The 18,083-nt window shown below is 35.0% G+C and overlaps 2 protein-coding genes across 3 annotated transcripts in view; both read left to right on the top strand.

Moving 5' to 3' along the window:
- The first annotated feature begins 293 nt into the window (after positions 1 to 293).
- camlg (calcium modulating ligand) lies at positions 294 to 7,187 on the top strand. Of its 2 annotated transcripts, none has more exons than XM_052103856.1 (4): positions 294 to 517; positions 3,688 to 4,106; positions 4,193 to 4,258; positions 5,624 to 7,187. In XM_052103856.1, exons 1-4 carry the CDS (start codon positions 376 to 378, stop codon positions 5,813 to 5,815), a joined length of 819 nt encoding a protein of 272 aa, XP_051959816.1. In that variant the 5' UTR covers positions 294 to 375; the 3' UTR covers positions 5,816 to 7,187. The 2 variants fall into 2 exon arrangements, with proteins under 2 accessions (XP_051959816.1, XP_051959815.1); XM_052103855.1 differs by having other exon boundaries at positions 3,685 to 4,106.
- Positions 7,188 to 12,847: 5,660 nt separating this feature from the next.
- ddx46 (DEAD (Asp-Glu-Ala-Asp) box polypeptide 46) overlaps positions 12,848 to 18,083 on the top strand; it is a 34,140-nt gene continuing 28,904 nt past the window's right edge. Inside the window, exons 1-5 of the mRNA XM_052103852.1 lie at positions 12,848 to 12,921; positions 15,072 to 15,257; positions 15,346 to 15,423; positions 15,511 to 15,595; positions 16,122 to 16,290. Of these exons, the coding sequence (XP_051959812.1) occupies positions 12,905 to 12,921; positions 15,072 to 15,257; positions 15,346 to 15,423; positions 15,511 to 15,595; positions 16,122 to 16,290 (535 nt within the window). The 5' untranslated portion in view covers positions 12,848 to 12,904. The remainder of the gene's footprint in view (positions 12,922 to 15,071; positions 15,258 to 15,345; positions 15,424 to 15,510; positions 15,596 to 16,121; positions 16,291 to 18,083) is intronic.

Raw genomic sequence — 18,083 nt, 5'->3', positions numbered from 1 at the left:
AGTTTCTTGCTGGCATGGTGTACAGTACACTTCTAAAAACAATATGTTAACTTATCAGGCTTAATTAATTGATAAATTCATGTTAATTGATTTTTTATAAATAATGAAATGGGTACGTAACACTTCATATTTATTTAAATGAATAAACTAATACATAAAAGTTCAAAACCCAGAGCCAAAATATATAGAAATAAAGAAATACAAATTACATCATAACTCTGGCTTTTATTTTGCAACGTTTGTCGTCAATCCTAGGGGACGCGTGACATCATCGTGTTGCGCTTGAAGTCCCATCTCTTCAGTAACGCAAGCAGGTAGTGATCATCATCGCGGGCCCGTACTGACAATCATTTTCTGATTCATTTAATCTGATCAATGGAGTCAAATGAAGAGAGTCTGAGCGCTCTAACAGCCGCTCAGAGACGCGCTGAGATCCGTCGGAGAAAATTACTGATGAATTCAGAGGACAGAATTAACAAAATCGTGGGATTCAGCAAGGCTGATGCAGACGGCAGCTGTGAGATGTTTATTACTGGGGAATATGGGGAAAGATGCTGGTGTTATTATTTGATTTTATAATTATTATAATTCATGGGGAATTATTTGTAATAATTCCATGCGTTAGATGAACATTTCAAACATCTTCACTTTTCATTATAACCTAACGGCTAATTGGGTGGAATTTAATCGAATTCATGATTTTGTTATTGTGTACGTCCCTTCAGTGAAAAACATGGGTGTCTAAAAATGTATATATTCAACGGCCTTTACAGTCATTCATAGAATAAGTTTAGGCTACATTTCAAATTAAGCTCTTTGACCAGATCCAAATAAATTGTAAAAAATACTTAATTATATAGATTATTTGGTTAAGTATTTTACATTAAATCTCGGCTCTCTTAAATATAAAACCGAAATGTTAATACATACACAATTTATATTTACTATTTATTATCATTGGCAAGACTTTTTGGTGAATAGATGGAATTAGCTGGTATCACATAACTCATACTAGAAAACAAATGAATAAAATAGCCCATATAAAACAAAACTCTGAACAGATAGTTGACTTACTGTATATCATTTTGTTTTTAGAATGAGTTCAATGATACCAGCAAGTTCCATCCATCCATTTTGCCATGCCAATGATAATCGAAAGTAATTCAAATATTATTGAAATAATGAACAGTAGAGCCTGACCCATGTGGGATTTTTGAGAATTCACCAGTTACCAATATGGTGGCCGATATAGTTAATTGTGCACAATCCACATAGAAAAGATCTATTTTCATTCCATCACAAAAATTAAGTATATCGGCCACCATATTGGTAACTGGTGAATTTTCCCCATCAAAATCTGTATCGGTTGGAATTGGGCATTCCAAATTAGGGGAGAAAAAAAAAGAATGCGCTTAGGCGAGCGTTTCAGACAGAGGGCCAGATACCATATACGGTGTGAAAAATTATCATAAATGACCTAATTATGACTTTTGGTGCAAAAAAACTTCACTACCATTATTAGTGGGCCTCAGGGAAAATATAAACTATAGCATTTCATGACTCCTTTATGGAAATACAGCCTGTTGGGATAGACTTTATTATGAAATGTAAATTAGGCAAAAATGAGTGACAAAACTAAGGATGCTCCGATTGATCGGGATCGGACGATTTTTACGTCCTGTGACTCGAACTGTAATTTGGCCGATCGCATAAACCAATCATCTCTCTTAAGATATCAGCAGCACAGAATGTGGGTAATACTGGCATAGTGTTGTAACTTAAAACAACAAACTTGATTCAGCTGTTAAGAATGATGCAGTGGGACAGGTATGGCAAATATGAAAAGTTTGTGTACTGTGCTGTTAATGTGGCATTTCACACGCGACAAGGCAAAGGGAAAACAGTGAAACAGTTCTTATTATTATTCATGCCTACAGCTTTTTAGCCGAATAAATGGCATTAACAATAGTAGCACCTGTAGAGTCCAGAAACATGCACTCTTTCTCCACTTTCCTTTCATCTCTAGCCCTCATGAGAGAGTTTGCGTGTTCCCCTTGTTAAAGTTAAAGCAACAACAAGTGAAAAATTTACTATTAATACAATAATCCAACTAAGTCGAAAGGCAGGGAAGGAATTCATAAATACTGTATAATAATTAGGGCTGGGTATCGTTCAGAAAAACCTTCCTAAACTATACTTTTTTCGATACCAATTTTATGAAAAACGTTTTAACAAGATTACAGGCATTACCTCAAAAAAACTTTGGTTTTATTTTTTCAGTTGTTGACTTTTTTTTTACAGACTCAAAGACTCATCTCCTGAGCCTTCTGGTCTCCTCATGCCAGGGTCGGCAGGGGCAGACGCTATAACATTAATGTGAAGAGGAAAACCCCTTAGGTATTGAAATTTGGTAACAAAGACGTTTTTTGATACTTGATAGTTTAGAGGCAATTCAGTCGGTGCCTAAAATGTATCGAACTTGATAACCAGCCCTAATATTAATTCTATACAATATTAACAAACCATAATCTAATGTTATAAATATAATGCAAAAATAAAATAAGGAATAATTTAATTAAATTAAATAATGACAATGTATCAATAACCAAAATGTCACATTAAGTTTAATTGCACCTATGTGTTATCAGTTGGACTTCAGTTTGACACTGAGCTTCAGTTTTAATATAGAGAATAATTTGTTTGCCTATACTTTTTTAAAAGTCTAATTTTAAAAAGCATTTTTAATAAGCCTTAAAACTTTTTTGTCAGCAAAAACTAGGCTGTGATATTAAAACTTAATTGATAATACTATATAGCCAAGTATGAAAGAGATCACGATTCATTGAATGCATCTTGGGTGCATTTTCACCTGTCATTTAATGTGGTCAAGTGCTATCTGGTAGCAATCTGATCACTGTTAATGCAAGGTGTAAATGCAAATGCAAATGCATTTTTGTTATCCGAACACAACTACTTAAGTAGTTAATTATATGATGATGTTACGATACAGTCATCTGTTGTTAAAGCACTGTGTTCAGCATTTTTGCCTTTTTATGTTAATACAGCCAATGCAATGTGGAGAGCACAACAGACACTGCTGTCTTGCAATCTTGTTACATGAACAAAATCCCATTTGAATACACTTGGAATATCATGTCATTCTCCTCATATCCTCACTCATTCGCGTCTCACCTGTTTTGTAATCATGCTCATTATACGTGAAACCAGGCTTCAGTCACACATTTCAGATGAGAAGCATATTCAAAGCAGTGAATGCACATTGGAAATCAACAAATATTTGGCAATCTGTACTGTTAAAATGGGGTACATTTGAATAATTTTTTTAAATTCACTAAAAGATGGACATTTTTCAGTTACCAGCCTCTGATGTAATATGTAAGTAGTGTTTTCCATTTTGAGCAGGTAATTTTTTTGAACAGATCAATATCTGATCACAATTTGACTGACGGTGTAACTGCAATCCAGCAATAGAATATCCAGATACATTCTTTAATCTTTTTCTTTAAAAGATTTGATCCCACTCTCCTGCCATGCTTTGGTACATCCATTTAATTATTTCTTCCTTGAGAAATTTTTCCATAAGATTTATTAATCTGATTACACATGGCTTTTCTCTGCACTCAGATTCCTGCATTTTAAATGGAACTTTTTGTGTTTTTGAAGCAGCAAAAAGTGTGATAGAGCCCTGCTTTCATTTGGATCTGGTCCGGAATGAGCCCTGGTCTTTATCTGCCTCCTCAAAGAGACTCTCGCCACATGTGACTGAGACCACCATGAACAGCAGCGAGACATCCGAGAGAAACGGCAGCAGTGATGCGGTTGGAGAGGACGATGTGTCTCTCGTGAGACCGAGACCTCGCGGGGAGCTGTTGGGGGACGAACTCACTCGCTCCCCTCGCAGAGGTTTGCACAAATACCTGTCTCGCTTCGATGATGCGATGAAGCTGAGAGGACAGTTGGCCATTGAGAAAGCGGCTCAGGACAGCAGTGTAGAATCAGAGGAGCTCGACTCATTCTGCCTCTTCAGGCTGCTCGGATCTGTTGCTTTGGCCATCTTTGTGCGCATCTTTGTTTGCCAGTATTTGGTGAGTGTTATAGAGTCATTTGTGCAGAGTAGTCATTTTTATTTAATCAATTACTAATCTGAACACTCTGTCTTCTGTTGTTGCAGTCCATATTCGCACCATTCCTCACTCTTGAACTGGGGTTCATGGGACTGAACAAATATTTTCCAAAGGTTTGTAATAATTAACTAAAAAGTTATTGACAATTAGTTTGGATAAATCTCATGAAGAATATGTCAGATCAAACACAACATAAGTATGGAGTACCACAAGGCTCTGTATTGGGTCCTCTGCTGTTCTCCCTGTACATGCTTACTTGGGAGAAAGTATCAGTAAATATGAAATTAGTTTGGAACTGGTAATACTCAGATTTACAGTATATTTCCTCCAGACCTAACAAAATATTCCTAATATTGTAGTTAGCAGAGTGTATTGATGACATTAAAGACTAATCGGCCAGTAATTTCCTTTTATTCAATTCAAACAAAAAGGGGGTATTAATTATTTGAGCAAAAATCTCTAAACATAAGATGCTAGAATATAATTTGTCTCTTGATGGATGTACTTTTATGCTGTCATCTACAGTTAATGATGTGGGTGTCAGGATTGATTGCAAGTTGTCCTTTGAAAATCACATTTGCAATGATTCTATAACAGGAATCTTCCACAATAGAAATATTGCTAATTACGACACATGCTCTCTGTTCTGATGCCGAAAATCAATGCATTCATGACCTCAAGACTAGATTATTGTAATGCATTACTGGAAGATGTCCGGTAGGCTCATTAAACAACCTAATTGGTTTGGTTTAATGTCAATAAATCCTCTGAGATTTGCTAACATCTATATGGAACATGTTTGCTATTGGCTTGAAAGAACATCTCAACATTTGCAAAATGTTCATCCTTTACTGGACAATCCACTACCCTCTCAAAACTTGAGCATATAAGATCACAATTTAATCACATTTTAATACAACACTTTTACCATTTACCATGCAACTACACCGGTATCCATTTTTTGTTTGTTTTTCCTTTAAATATTATGTATGATGTTTTTCTATATACTCAGTGAGGCTCATTCACTGTTTGTTAAAACTGTGTACTCGTTTTAATTCAAAAGTCATTATTCAGCAATGAGTCTGCAGTGAAATATATTGTAAATTTAGGTTAAAATTTTGAATCAACTCGAACCACATGTACATGAAATTTGAGCGTACAAATCTGCCATACATTCTTGCATGAATATTTTCTGCTCACATATGTACATACAATTGAAGTTGGAAGTTTACATACACCTTAGCAAAATAAATTTAATCTCAGTTTTTCACAATTGCTGACATTTAATCGTCAGTCAGTTAGGATCACTATTTTAAGAACATGAAATGTCAGAATAATAGTAGAGAGAATGATTTATTTAATCTTTTATTTCTTTCATTACATTCCCAGTGTGTCAGAAGTTTACTTGAGTGCAAGTCACTTCTCTGAAAAGTTTTCATAGTTTATAGAATGCTTGTTCATGATGCTTTGCTGTTTAGGTAGAGAAGAAGACACAGACGACGATGTTGACCGCCGCTCTGCTGCTGTCTGGCATTCCTGCTGAAGTAATCAACAGATCAATGGATACCTACAGGAGAATGAGTGATGTGTTCTCTGACCTCTGTGTCTATTTTTTCACCTTCGTCATATGTCACGAGCTGCTGATGCTCTTTGATTCACAGATGTCCTGATGAATCGACTGCATACTCTCTCTCATATCAGCTAGTTTAATGTGACCTTACAGACCCGCAGTTCACCCACCTTGTTTATAAACTGCTGTTATTGTCTGATGGAGTAAACAGCAGAGTAAATAAACTTGATATTGTGATTTACTTGTTACATGTGGCCATGAAACCTGTGAAAAAGATTGGTCAGTTCTTATAGTTGCTATTTCTGGCAGTCCATTATTTTAAATGGTTTCAAGTCTTGCTCTGCATTTTGTGTCTCTGCCTGTGTTGCAATCATTTTCAACAGATTCAGCTTGTAAGAGTTAGTGTTGACCACTCTGTGAAACTAGTGAAGTTCTTGAGAAGCTAATATCAAACTTGTATTTTTGCTCTCTGTCATTTATGCAGTTTGCCGCAACAATACCAGCTTTAAGACATTAATGAACTGATAAAAAACAAATTATGGTAATCAGAATTCACCCATCGTATTTACAAACGAGCAACATTCACAAAAATTGTCTAGGTCATATTCTACCCCAAAATCATAAGAAAACTTTTTCAAGTGACCTTCCTTGATTCAGTAGCCCACTGTAATGCGAAACAATTCATGCTAGATTATTTGATTGTAAAGTACAATTGTAAGTATACATTATGGTAGCATTTATTGTACTGAATTGAATTTATGCTGATTTATTGCAGACAAAATACATTGTGTCTGGACAGGATGATTTTTATTACTCTATAAAAAAATCTTAATGGTCTCTCAAAATATTGTTATTATATTCTTTTGTGGTAAAATGTGACCCGGATACGCTCTTTGTAAGATTTACCCTAATTGATAACAAATGTTCTTGATAACAATTGGTAACACAAAATGTCTTCTGATAATGGATATCGACAGAAAGGAAAAGCATAAAACATGATTATCAAAATCATTGACTTTGCAGTCTTGCAGCATTGTGTCTTGCAGATTTGATCAAATATTTTACACATGATTATTTCATACTGGTCCTGTGTTAGTATTATACAGTATATCTGCTCATGTGTACAATGATTAAAAAAGAAGAAAAAAAACGTGCTTGCCAGACATTGCTCATGCTTATGTGCATGTTATGTGATCTGTTGATTTATCTATTTAAGTGTTATTACAATTAAATGATTGTATAATTTTGGGAAGGGGGATTAGCTTTATTATTTGTAACTTAATACTAAAATTGTCCTCAAGCAGATTGGTTCTGATCATGTTTACATAACCAAGTGAAGCAGAATATATTACTCTTTTAACACTAATATGTGTTGAGTTCTGAACTCTAATGAGACAATGCTGCCTGTGATTGTAAAATTATATTTGAAGATATACTGAATCTGAACCTACTGCTGAAACAATAAACATTAATGTGTCATTAGCACATGTGTCTGTGTGATATTAACATATGAACAGTAATATTCCAATTAAGCATCTTAAAATTATGCCCCCTTCTGCTGTTGGTCAAACACATAGACAGTCCCGAACACACCATTGTTTTAGTAACATTGTTGGGGTGGGTAAAACATTTTCATAGCCCCACATAAACAAAGTGTTTACAGTTTTCAAGAAATTAACCTAACTGACTTATAGTTGTCTGCAAATTAAGCTTGGAAATGAGTAAGTATTTTAGCACAGAAAAAGTTACAGACTTTAAGTGCTGGATACAGTAAAGAACCTCTGAAGTGGAATACACCAAAATCACAATTATTATGCTCGTTTCATCTTATGTTAAATTATAGTTGGTCAGTCTTATTGTTTTTAAATTTTCTCACATCAAAAACATTGTTTTTATACTTCTAATAATTTTTTTTAATTAATGAGACACCAAGTAGCTAGCCTACTGTATTTGTGCAATATAGTAGCAATCAATTATGTGCTAGTACTCATTTTAGTAGAAATTGTGTAATTACTGCGCTGCTGACGTAGCATTTAATTTACAGAAAAATAAAGGAATCTAACGGAATCTGCTGACTTTTTTCATATTTTCTGAGCTGATTTTGAGGGGAAAATTACGGAATTCGGCGCATCGGTTTTGAAAAAGTAAGTTTGATGGAGTTGAAAGAACTACACGCTTATTGGTAGCTGAAAGCGTCATGAAATTAGTCAGAATAATCAAACATGCAAGGGGTGGGAAATGCGAACGATTTTAATGAATGGATGACAGTTGTTGCGTTTTCTCAGGGCTCAATCACAACGCACAGGAATGAAAATTTGTCCACTCCGGTCAAACCAGCCTCCACTAAAAAACGTGCTCACACGTTGTTTTGAGGTACGCGTATATGCTAGGCATTACGGTAAGAGCGTGTATGAGGTGATTTCAAAATAAAGGCGACTTTCCAGCGAATATGATTTCACATTCATTCAGTCTGTCAATAATGAATAAAATAATACATAAAAAAAATATATATATATATATATATATATATATATAACTGCATTAAAAAACAAAAAAAACAAATGTTAAACAAAAAATGATGTCTGCAAACTTAATAATATAGAATACATTTCCAAAGACCATCTGACTTTTTAGCACCAAAATTCTATCATTGAGAAACTCTGTTTTTACAGACCATTTTCTCTTCAGAATGATAGCTCAGAGTGTCACTCATTATCAGGAAAGTCTATTATTGAATTTCAAAATTAAAGCCCTCTAAAATTGCATATGGCTGTTTTCTAAATTCAGATAGATATGAAAAGGAAACTCCTTGTTTCCACAGACCAATTTCACTTCAGAATGATCACCATGACCACCTCAGGACAGTCTGATGTTGAATTTCAAAATTAAAGTCCACAAACATTTCACATATAAGCTGTGTTTTCTATAATTTCAGATGGATATTAAAACGTTATTCCCTGTTTCCACTGACCAGTTTCACTTCAGAATTATATAGAGACTGAGCAGCTAGGTGTCTGTTGAAATCTCAATAACTTGGAGCTGAACATGCTCAACAAATTGGAGACAAAAGAGGACTTAAACATCGACTCCATTGTGAAGAAGGCCTAGAGGAGACTGTTACTATTGGACTGTTATTACTGGCCATTTAGTCTTTAATGTCATCAATACACTCTGCTAACGACAAGATTAGGAAAATTTTGTTAGGTCTGGAGGAAATATACTGTAAATCTGAGTATCACCAGTTCCAAACTAATTCCATGTTTACTGATACTTTCTCCCAAGGGAAGCATGTACAGGGAGAACAGCAGAGGACCCAATACAGAGCCTTGCGGTACTTAATACTTGTGTTGTGTTTGATCTGACATGTTCTTCATGAGATTTATCCAAACTACTTTTTCTATGCCCATCGCTCTTATGTCCTGCTATTACAGATATTTCTGATCTATGATCTGTGGTAGACACTATTCTAAAATATCTTAGTTGTGGAATACAAATGTAGCTGAGATATTGAAACACTTGTAAATATATGTACAACTTCTGTATCACTGATCAATCAAACTGTGAGTACATTCAACCATAACAATTCCTCAGTCATTGCCCATGTCGCAGGCTGGTGTAATTGCTGTTTAAATGTTTCTTTCTTATCAACCATCAATCCTACTTCCCATCACTGGAAGCTGTATTCTCTCTTTGACTGATCCCAGTGGGTGGGAGCGATTTAGTCTACAATTTTCTTTTTTGTTTTGTTTTGTAATGTGTCTGAGAGAAAGACAGATTGGGGTTTAAATGCTCTTATAAGTAGCCATAGTCAGCCAAATGGCCCTATACTAAATTTCCACAAATTAATAATCACATTAGCTTAAAAGAAATTAAATAGTTTTACCTATCAAATATCCAATCCAACCATCAACTTGTTTTTTGTCTTTATCTAGAGTTGTCTACAATCAGTGGAGGAATGTAACTAAGAACATTTAGTCAATTAACATAGTTAAGTACAAATTCAAGGTACTTGTACTTTTCTTGTGTATTTCCATTTTATGCAACTTTATACTTTTACTCCACAACATCTCAGAGCCAAACATTGTACTTTTTACATTTTTCTGACAGATATAGTTACTAGTTACTTTTCAAAATCTATTTTTCATACCCTCCCTTTCCAGTGAAACCATGTATCTTCTAATGTGGTGATTTTGAATCAAGTGTTCCTTTATGGGTTTAGGAAATTCTCCTCCTTAAGCTATATAAACTATTTAGATATACATGGTTCTCACAGAACAGCGATGCTACATACATATGATGATGTTATAGAATATGATGCATTGCTGTAAATACGCAGTAATGCACCAGCAATTTTAATCCCAAAACATCATATATACTCAACACATTTTTTTTGTTTGAGCCAAAAAGCAATTTTTGTGCATTAATGAGTACATTTACTTTTGATAATTTAAGTAAATGTTGCTGATAATACTTCCATACTGTTGGAGGCTCGGAGCAATTTCAATTGTACTTACGGTGGCGCTGTGGGTAGCCATGGTAATCTTCTTAAGTCTAGGAATAATTGACACAGGTGTGGCACACAGCAAGGTCTATTGTCGTTTTTTTTTATTCTTACCATGAGGCAAGGTAAAGGTGGTGTGTTTATTTTGAGATATAAACTTTTAATATACATTAAAATGTATATGAAGACATGTAATCTAGTTAAATATTGGGCAACATTTGTTAAAAAATACTGACCCTGATATTCCACCTTTTCATTTTATACATCCAGTGTGACACGTGTGAGAGGTGGTTACATGAACAGTGATATGGACGCTGAGGACCTGGAACAGGCCAGGGCATACAGCTGGAATTGCAGCTTGTGCAATTAAAACTCTCTGTATTATAGATGGTTATATATATTTATTTGCCTTTATGTATATCATATGCATTTGTTTTATCACCTAATTTAATATTTTTACTATTTTACTACCATATTGTCATTGATATATTTGGGATGCTCAGATTTAAAACTTATTTTATTTATTTGCATTATTTTATTTATTTAGTTTTTATTGTCTTGTGAAACTCTGTGTAACATATTTTGAAAAGAGCTATTTAAATAGAAATTGGTTATTCATTTTTGTAAATATCATAAAACAAATTTAATAAAATATCAAGTTTGCTCAGCCACTAGTTCATTGTGATTCAATAGTGTCTGCTGAAATCACAAAAATACATTTCAAGAGTGCAAGACAGCAGTACAAAAAGAATGTAAAGAATGGTGGGGGGTGGGGGTCAGGTCCCCCCCCATGTCTGAGGGTTGTCCCCCCCTAAAATATAATTAAAATATGTGTATTGTAAATATAATGATATATTCTTAAAATAATTGTTTATGAAATAAAATAATACGAATGCAAATGGGGCAACAACAAAAAAACCCTTGGTGTCCCCTTCAAAAATTACTCTTGAGAATTGTTATGTTTATTGCAATACCAAGTTTAAATCTTTCTCTATCAAAATTAACTCTTAACTAAATCACATAAATTTGCTGGGAATAAAATACCCAAATACTTAATGCCCTGTTTGGGCCACTGGAAGGCACCTGGCTGAAAATCTGTTACCGGGCTGTATGCTGTCAGAGCCAAAACTTTGGATTGAGAACAATTTTATTAATTAATAATTCTGTGGAGGCAAGGCATAGATCTAGTAGGGTCGGAGATGAATATTAAAATATCATCAGCATAAAGCAAAAGCTTATGCGCCACACCTCCCGCTAAATATAGGACTATATAATAAATAAAAATAAATAATCATGTATAAAGTGGGGTCTTTCCATTCATTTTCCACTAAACCAAAGTCTCTTATCATCCTAACAAGTTTGCAGGCCTGTTTACACATTTTAGTGATGGAAAAAAGCTACAAAGAAAATCACTTCTAAATACAGAGAAATAAGGTTTTGTCTTCATACACTTACATGGATAAAGAATTTACCTAGAATCAACATTACGTTAATAAAAAATGCAACTTTTTTTGTCATCCAACAACATTCCGAATACCATGTGGTTTCAAGATAAAGTATGTAGTCACTGGACCTTTGTTTCCAAACAATAAGACATATCTTCCCAGAAAATATTTGAGTGATACAATAAAAGAAAAGATGATCAGTTGTCTCCATTTCAATTTGAATAAAATACAAATGTTGTGGTCAAAGTTAAATTGAAGTCATACAAATTCACTTGAAGGATATATACCATTAAATATTTTAAAATTTGTTTCCTTTGCTTTAGGAGCCACTGGAAAACTAATATACTGTATTCGCAATTTTTGTTCGGTAGGTTCATCATAAACTTGTACAATATCATTATGGTATAAAAGTGTATGATACAATTTAGAATTATAGGAAGAACGAATATGTTTGTTGCGAAGCATTGCCATAAGGTTATTACCATCAAAGAGAAGGGATGGGAGTTCTTGATTAACAAATTTACGTTTGCTATTGACGCGATGTGCCGCAATGGACGCATCCAATTCAGCAGCGTCATTGATAAGAATGGGAAAGATATGCTTTTGACGCAACTCTCGCGTCCGGCTGTTTGACCATCTTACTCTGTGTTAGAAAGTACCATAGTAAATAAGGGGCTCTGTAATCCATCCATCCATTCATCGTCAACCGCTTATCCTGTGTACAGGGTCGCGGGGGGCTGGAGCCTATCCCAGCTAACATTGGGCGAAAAGGCGGGGGACACCCTGGACAGGTCGCCAGTCCATCGCAGGGCCACACATAGACAGACATACACTCACACTCACACTCACCTCCACATCCACACCTAGGGCAATTTTTTGGAGACACCAATTAACCTAGCCTGCACGTCTTTTGTATGGTGGGAGGAAGCCGGAGTACCCGGAGAGAACCCACGCAGACACGGGGAGAACATGCAAACTCCACACAGAAAGGCCGGGGCAACCAGGGTTTGGGCTCTGTAATATTTATTTTTATTGTCAGTGACTTTTATGTAATATCCTTGTAACACAAATATAGTGTTTATTAATTTATTTATACAAACACAGTTTTTCATTCTTATTTAATTTATTGGTTATTATACTGTTTGAGCTATTTTATTTAAACAAAATAAATAAATAAATGCATTAATAAAACAGCGGAAGTACTCGTCGTACTGCATCCGGTGTGTGAGAGATAAGCGACATCATGGGTCGAGAGTCACGGTAAATGCTTTACTTTACAAGTTTAAATGATTAATTGATGTGTTGAGTGAAATATTAAGAGCGTTTATTATGTAAATACTCGTGTAAAGGGTCCCGCGCTGTGGCGGAATGGTGTTTGAGAAGAATAGCGATAGAAACCAAAGTCTTGCTAAACTCCGTGTTTAAGAGTCACCAGTGGACAACAAGCAAACCGTTCAAAGCATTTCATGAGCTCAGTGTGTGTTTAAAGAACACCCATTTCTCAATATACAGCATGCACTACATTTAACAGGGTTCCCATGACTCAATTTAAAGTCGTGTTTTACAGGCCTGGAAAATTCATCAAAATCAATACAATCTTAAAAATCGTAGGAATTTCTATAGTGAATATACAGTTTTGTAATTCTGCTCAGTTTTATAATAAATCACGGCTCGAGGCCATAGTGATGTTTGAGTTATGAGCGAATCGTCATGATTGATTAGGTTTTCAGTCAATCCGGTTCAAAAATCATAATGATTCATTAGCTTATTTGTCTAACCCAAAACTGTTGAAAAATCCAAATTCTGTAATCAACAGTGACTGGAATGGGCATGGACATTCCTTTAGTCCGAAAGTTGTTATATTTTTATTAAATAAGTGCTTAAATACATTCATACAGGTTTAGGGAGTAACAAAATACATGTTACTGGAATACGAATTTAAAAACACCAAATTTAAGTAACTGTATTCCACTACAGTTACAAATTAAATAATTGGTAATTAGAATAGTTACATTAAAGTATTTTGATTACTGAAGAGATTAATTAGCATTTTATTGTCATTTGTTTCATTTAATATTTAGTTCTTTCAGATGGAAAACATTTATACATATAAATTATGTGATCCAAAGTGCATTTGAACAGCGGTGAAACAGTTTCTTTTGATGTGTTACATTCATACAAGCAGACAGAGAAGTAAGTTTGGAGCAGAAGAAATAGAAATAAACCTCAGCTTTAAGCTAAGCTAAATAGCCATTTTACATGCACGTTACCAGACACGATCATATTTTTTTTAATCAAGAAAATTCACGTTGGATCTTAATTTCTTTTTTTTTTCTAGTAAGACCTTTGATATTAGGGCAAAAATCATATTTTTGATAATGTTTTTTATTGTTTTTCTGTAAAAATATCAATTAGCTTCATCTTTAAAACACTGCATAAGATATTTATGTTTTTCAGAGAATGTATTTTTAAAGTGTATTTTGTCTTACTGTACTGGCAGAGTTTTTAAAAAAATCTACCAGTGCAGAAGAAGTAATCCAAAGTATTTACAATACGTTACTGACCTAGAGTAATCTAACGGAATATGTTGCAAATCAAATTTTACAGCATTTTCTTTGTAAGCTGTAGTGGAATATATTTCAAAAGTAACCTTCCCAACCCTGTGTATGTATGCATGCATGCATGCATGCATGCATGTGTGCATATGTATGTATGTATGTGTGTGTATATATATATATATAGATATATCGGTGTATGCCTAATATATATATATATATATATATATATATATATATATATATATATATATTAGGCATACACCGATAAGTAAACTAAAAGCATGCAAATAACCTGCATGCAAATAATTAATTGCATTAAAAAAGATTGCACATGGTATATTTTGTAGTCATTTTGCAGACACTTTTATCCTTACAACTTACAAATGTAGAACATCACAAGCAATTTGCCATTCATGAGCAATGATATCTGTAGAATCGCACTATAGAAGGGTACTACTCTAGTAAACACGGAAGTATTCATAATACTTTCATATTTTTACTAAGCTGGTCAAACAAAGTACATTTTTATATAATATGGAACTAGTAGAACGCTTACAGCACATAACACAAAATTTGCTTGCACTTAAAGACAAGGACAAAATAAAAGTTTTAATAGTTTCAGGGGCATTTCCACAAAAATAAAAGAATCAAATAAAACACTGAGTTGGAATTTGCTAGAATCAATCAAACACTGTAATTTAATGCAAGATAGCTTTGTTATCATTAAACAACAATGTACATGTAATCATCACCTCAGGTACATTAGTTCCATCCTGTCCCACACCAGTGCTGAGTAATGTGTTTACTGTGAATGAATGAATGATCACTTTTTTTTTTTTCTTCTTCTTGCAGGCATTACAGGAAGCGCTCTGGTTCGAGAGGCCGGTCTGGCAGCAGGTCTAAGAGTCGTTCCCCAGAATCAAAGCGCTCCAAGAAAGATGATCATGTCACATCACGCAACCGCGAGCGGAGCAGGAGAGAGAAATCACGCAGTCGAGACCGCCGGAGGTCACGCTCCAGAGACCGGAAGAGACAGAGGTTACGCTCACCCATCACATGAATGCTAGTGGTTAGATTCACTTGTGTGTCTTCATGTGTTATAACGGAGCTTTGTTTCTATGTGCAGACGCTCAAGGAGTCGCGACAGGAGACGCTCAAGGAGTCGAGAACGCAGGCGGAGCAAGAGCAGAAGCAGAGGCCGAAGGTCAACATCTCTCACACACACAGTCTAGAATTCTCAGTGTATGTCCTTCTGTTGACCGTTTGTCTTATGGTATATTGAACTTTGCAGTAAGGAGAAGTCAGACAACGGAGAGCAATTTACTGACAAGAAGAAAATCAAGGAGGAGAAGGAGGAGGATGTGAAGACTGAAGATGTAAGTTCTCTCTCTATTACTTATATCAATTCAACTTGCAAAGCCACAATTTCCAACTCCTGCTGAAATTCAGAGCTTTCAGAAGTTCTCCTGGGAAGTCATAATTATGATATGATGTGTGTAGGTTTGATCATCTGTTCCGATCCCACATCAGTTTTCAGTACAGGTGTATGATATTACACAAACATGGCAGTACCCAAAGTTCCTACACTACATGATAATAAAACCTGTTTAAAGGGTCATGAAACCCGAATTATTATAATTTTTTTTTCATTTAACAGATAGATATCACCAGATCCCGAGTAATTTTATTTCAAGATATAGTTACACTTTTCAACAAAAAAAATTTTTAATGCCTAATTTTCAATAACCCAGTGAGTGAATGTGAAAACGAATTACTTTTATATAATTTTATTTGGGACCTTGACAAACAGTCAAAGTAAAAAAAAAACTAAAAAAACAGCAATGTTTTAAATCAACCTTACCATGCATGAATAAATAAACTGATCAACTGTGACGTGTGCAGCAAGACTTTGATCAGAACACGCTGGAAGAGGAGATGCGGAAGAGGAAGGAGCGTGTGGAGAAATGGAGAGAGGAGCAGAGGAAGAAAGCCATGGAGAACATCGGAGAGATCAAGAAGGAGCTGGAAGAGATGAAGCAAGGCAAGAAATGGAGTCTGGAGGATGATGATGGTGAGATATTCACAAACACACACACACGCTTCATCTCTCTCACTCTTTGATCTTTATGAGTTTCAGTTGATCTGATTTCAAGAGGTCAGCGCTAAGTACAAGGGTAACCTGTAAACAATGGCACGATAATGTGACAAGGGGTCAAATCGATCTATTCCATTTTAATGTGAGATATGTCCTAATCAGCAGAACATTTTACAGACGCTTGGCATCACGCTTAAGTGTTGATCTCGTCAGTGAATTACTGAAGAAAATGTTTGTTGACAGGATTTTTGGTTTTCATCAACGAAATCCAAGGAAGAGATGAAAAAGACACATCATGATTTTAATTAAAACATGCTGTTGATGAAACAACTAATACTATAATATATAAGCAATATAGATTGATATGTTCATAATTTTGTTTTAAACGTTTGAATATTTGATTAAGTTTGCTCCATTTACTACACTGCCTGTCCCAAAAAAGTAACATTTTAATATTTTGTTGGGCTGTCTTTAGCTTTGATTTTGTTGTGACATTGTTTCGACAAACTTATGCAACGTCACAACATTTATTTCCATCCAGAGTTGCTTTAATTTTCAGCCGAGATCTTGTATTGATGACGGAAGAGTCAAACTACTCCGAAAAGTCTTCTCCAGCACATCCCAAAGACTTTCAATGAGGTTAAGGTCAGGATTCTGTGTGAAAATGATTCCTAATGCTCCCTGAACCACTCTTTCACAATTTGACCCTGATGAATCTTTGCATTGTCATCCTGGAATATGCCCGTGCCATCAGGGAAGAAAAAATCCATTGATGGGATAACCTGGTCATTCAGTACATTCAAGTAGTCAGCTGACTTCATTTTATTGCTGCATAACGTTGCTGAGTCTAGACCTGACCAACTGAAGCAACCCAAGATCATAACACTGCCTCCAGAGGCTTGTACAGTGGGCACTATGCATGATGGGTGCATCGTTTCATGCGCTTCCCTTCTTACTCTGACTCGCTTTGGAATAGTATAAACCTGACCTTTTTCCCATTGCTCCACAGTCCAATCTTTATGCTCCCTAGCAAACTGAAGTAGTTTTTTTTCTTTTTCATTTAGCCTCATTAACAACTGGCTTTCTTGTGGCCACACAGCTGTTTAATCCTTTAAGTTCTCGTCACATTGTGCGTGTCGAAATGCTCTTACTTTCACTATTAAACATAGCCGTGAGTTCTACTGTAGATTTGTTTTTTATGACGTGACCAAGCGTTTTAGTGATCTCTGATCACGATCATTCAAGATTTTTTCTGCCCACATTTCTTCTGTGAAGCTGACAGTTCACAACTATCCTTCCAGATTTTAATAATGGACAGTTCTTAACCCAATTCCAATGATTTCAGAAATCTCCTTAGGTGTTTACTTTGCTTGATACAGGCCAATAAGTTTCACCTTCTGAAACACAGTAACATCTTTTACGTGACCATGGGTCATGTGTCTTCTGACATGGTTGTTTAAGAAATGAGAAGCTAAACACTGCATCAGTTAGGGTTAAAAACATTAATAATGAAACATATTAATCACTGCAATAATGATCCAATCATAGGCTCTTAAGTATCTGCTTATTTAAATCCAAACAGCAAATATTTGGTCAGGCAGTGTATCAGTGTCGTTTTTGTTGACAAATTGTCATTTTCGTCAAACTGACTAAACTGAATGAATGTGGTGTGAGGAAATATTGACTATATTTCAAGGCCTTTTTATGTGAAGAGAGTAAATCTATGACTAAAGGAAAACTGTTTAAAATGAACTGAACACACTGGCAGC

Source organism: Xyrauchen texanus, chromosome 34 (assembly GCF_025860055.1).
Source record: "Xyrauchen texanus isolate HMW12.3.18 chromosome 34, RBS_HiC_50CHRs, whole genome shotgun sequence".
Lineage (NCBI taxonomy): Eukaryota > Metazoa > Chordata > Actinopteri > Cypriniformes > Catostomidae > Xyrauchen > Xyrauchen texanus.
This window is presented reverse-complemented; position numbering and strand designations above follow the sequence as displayed.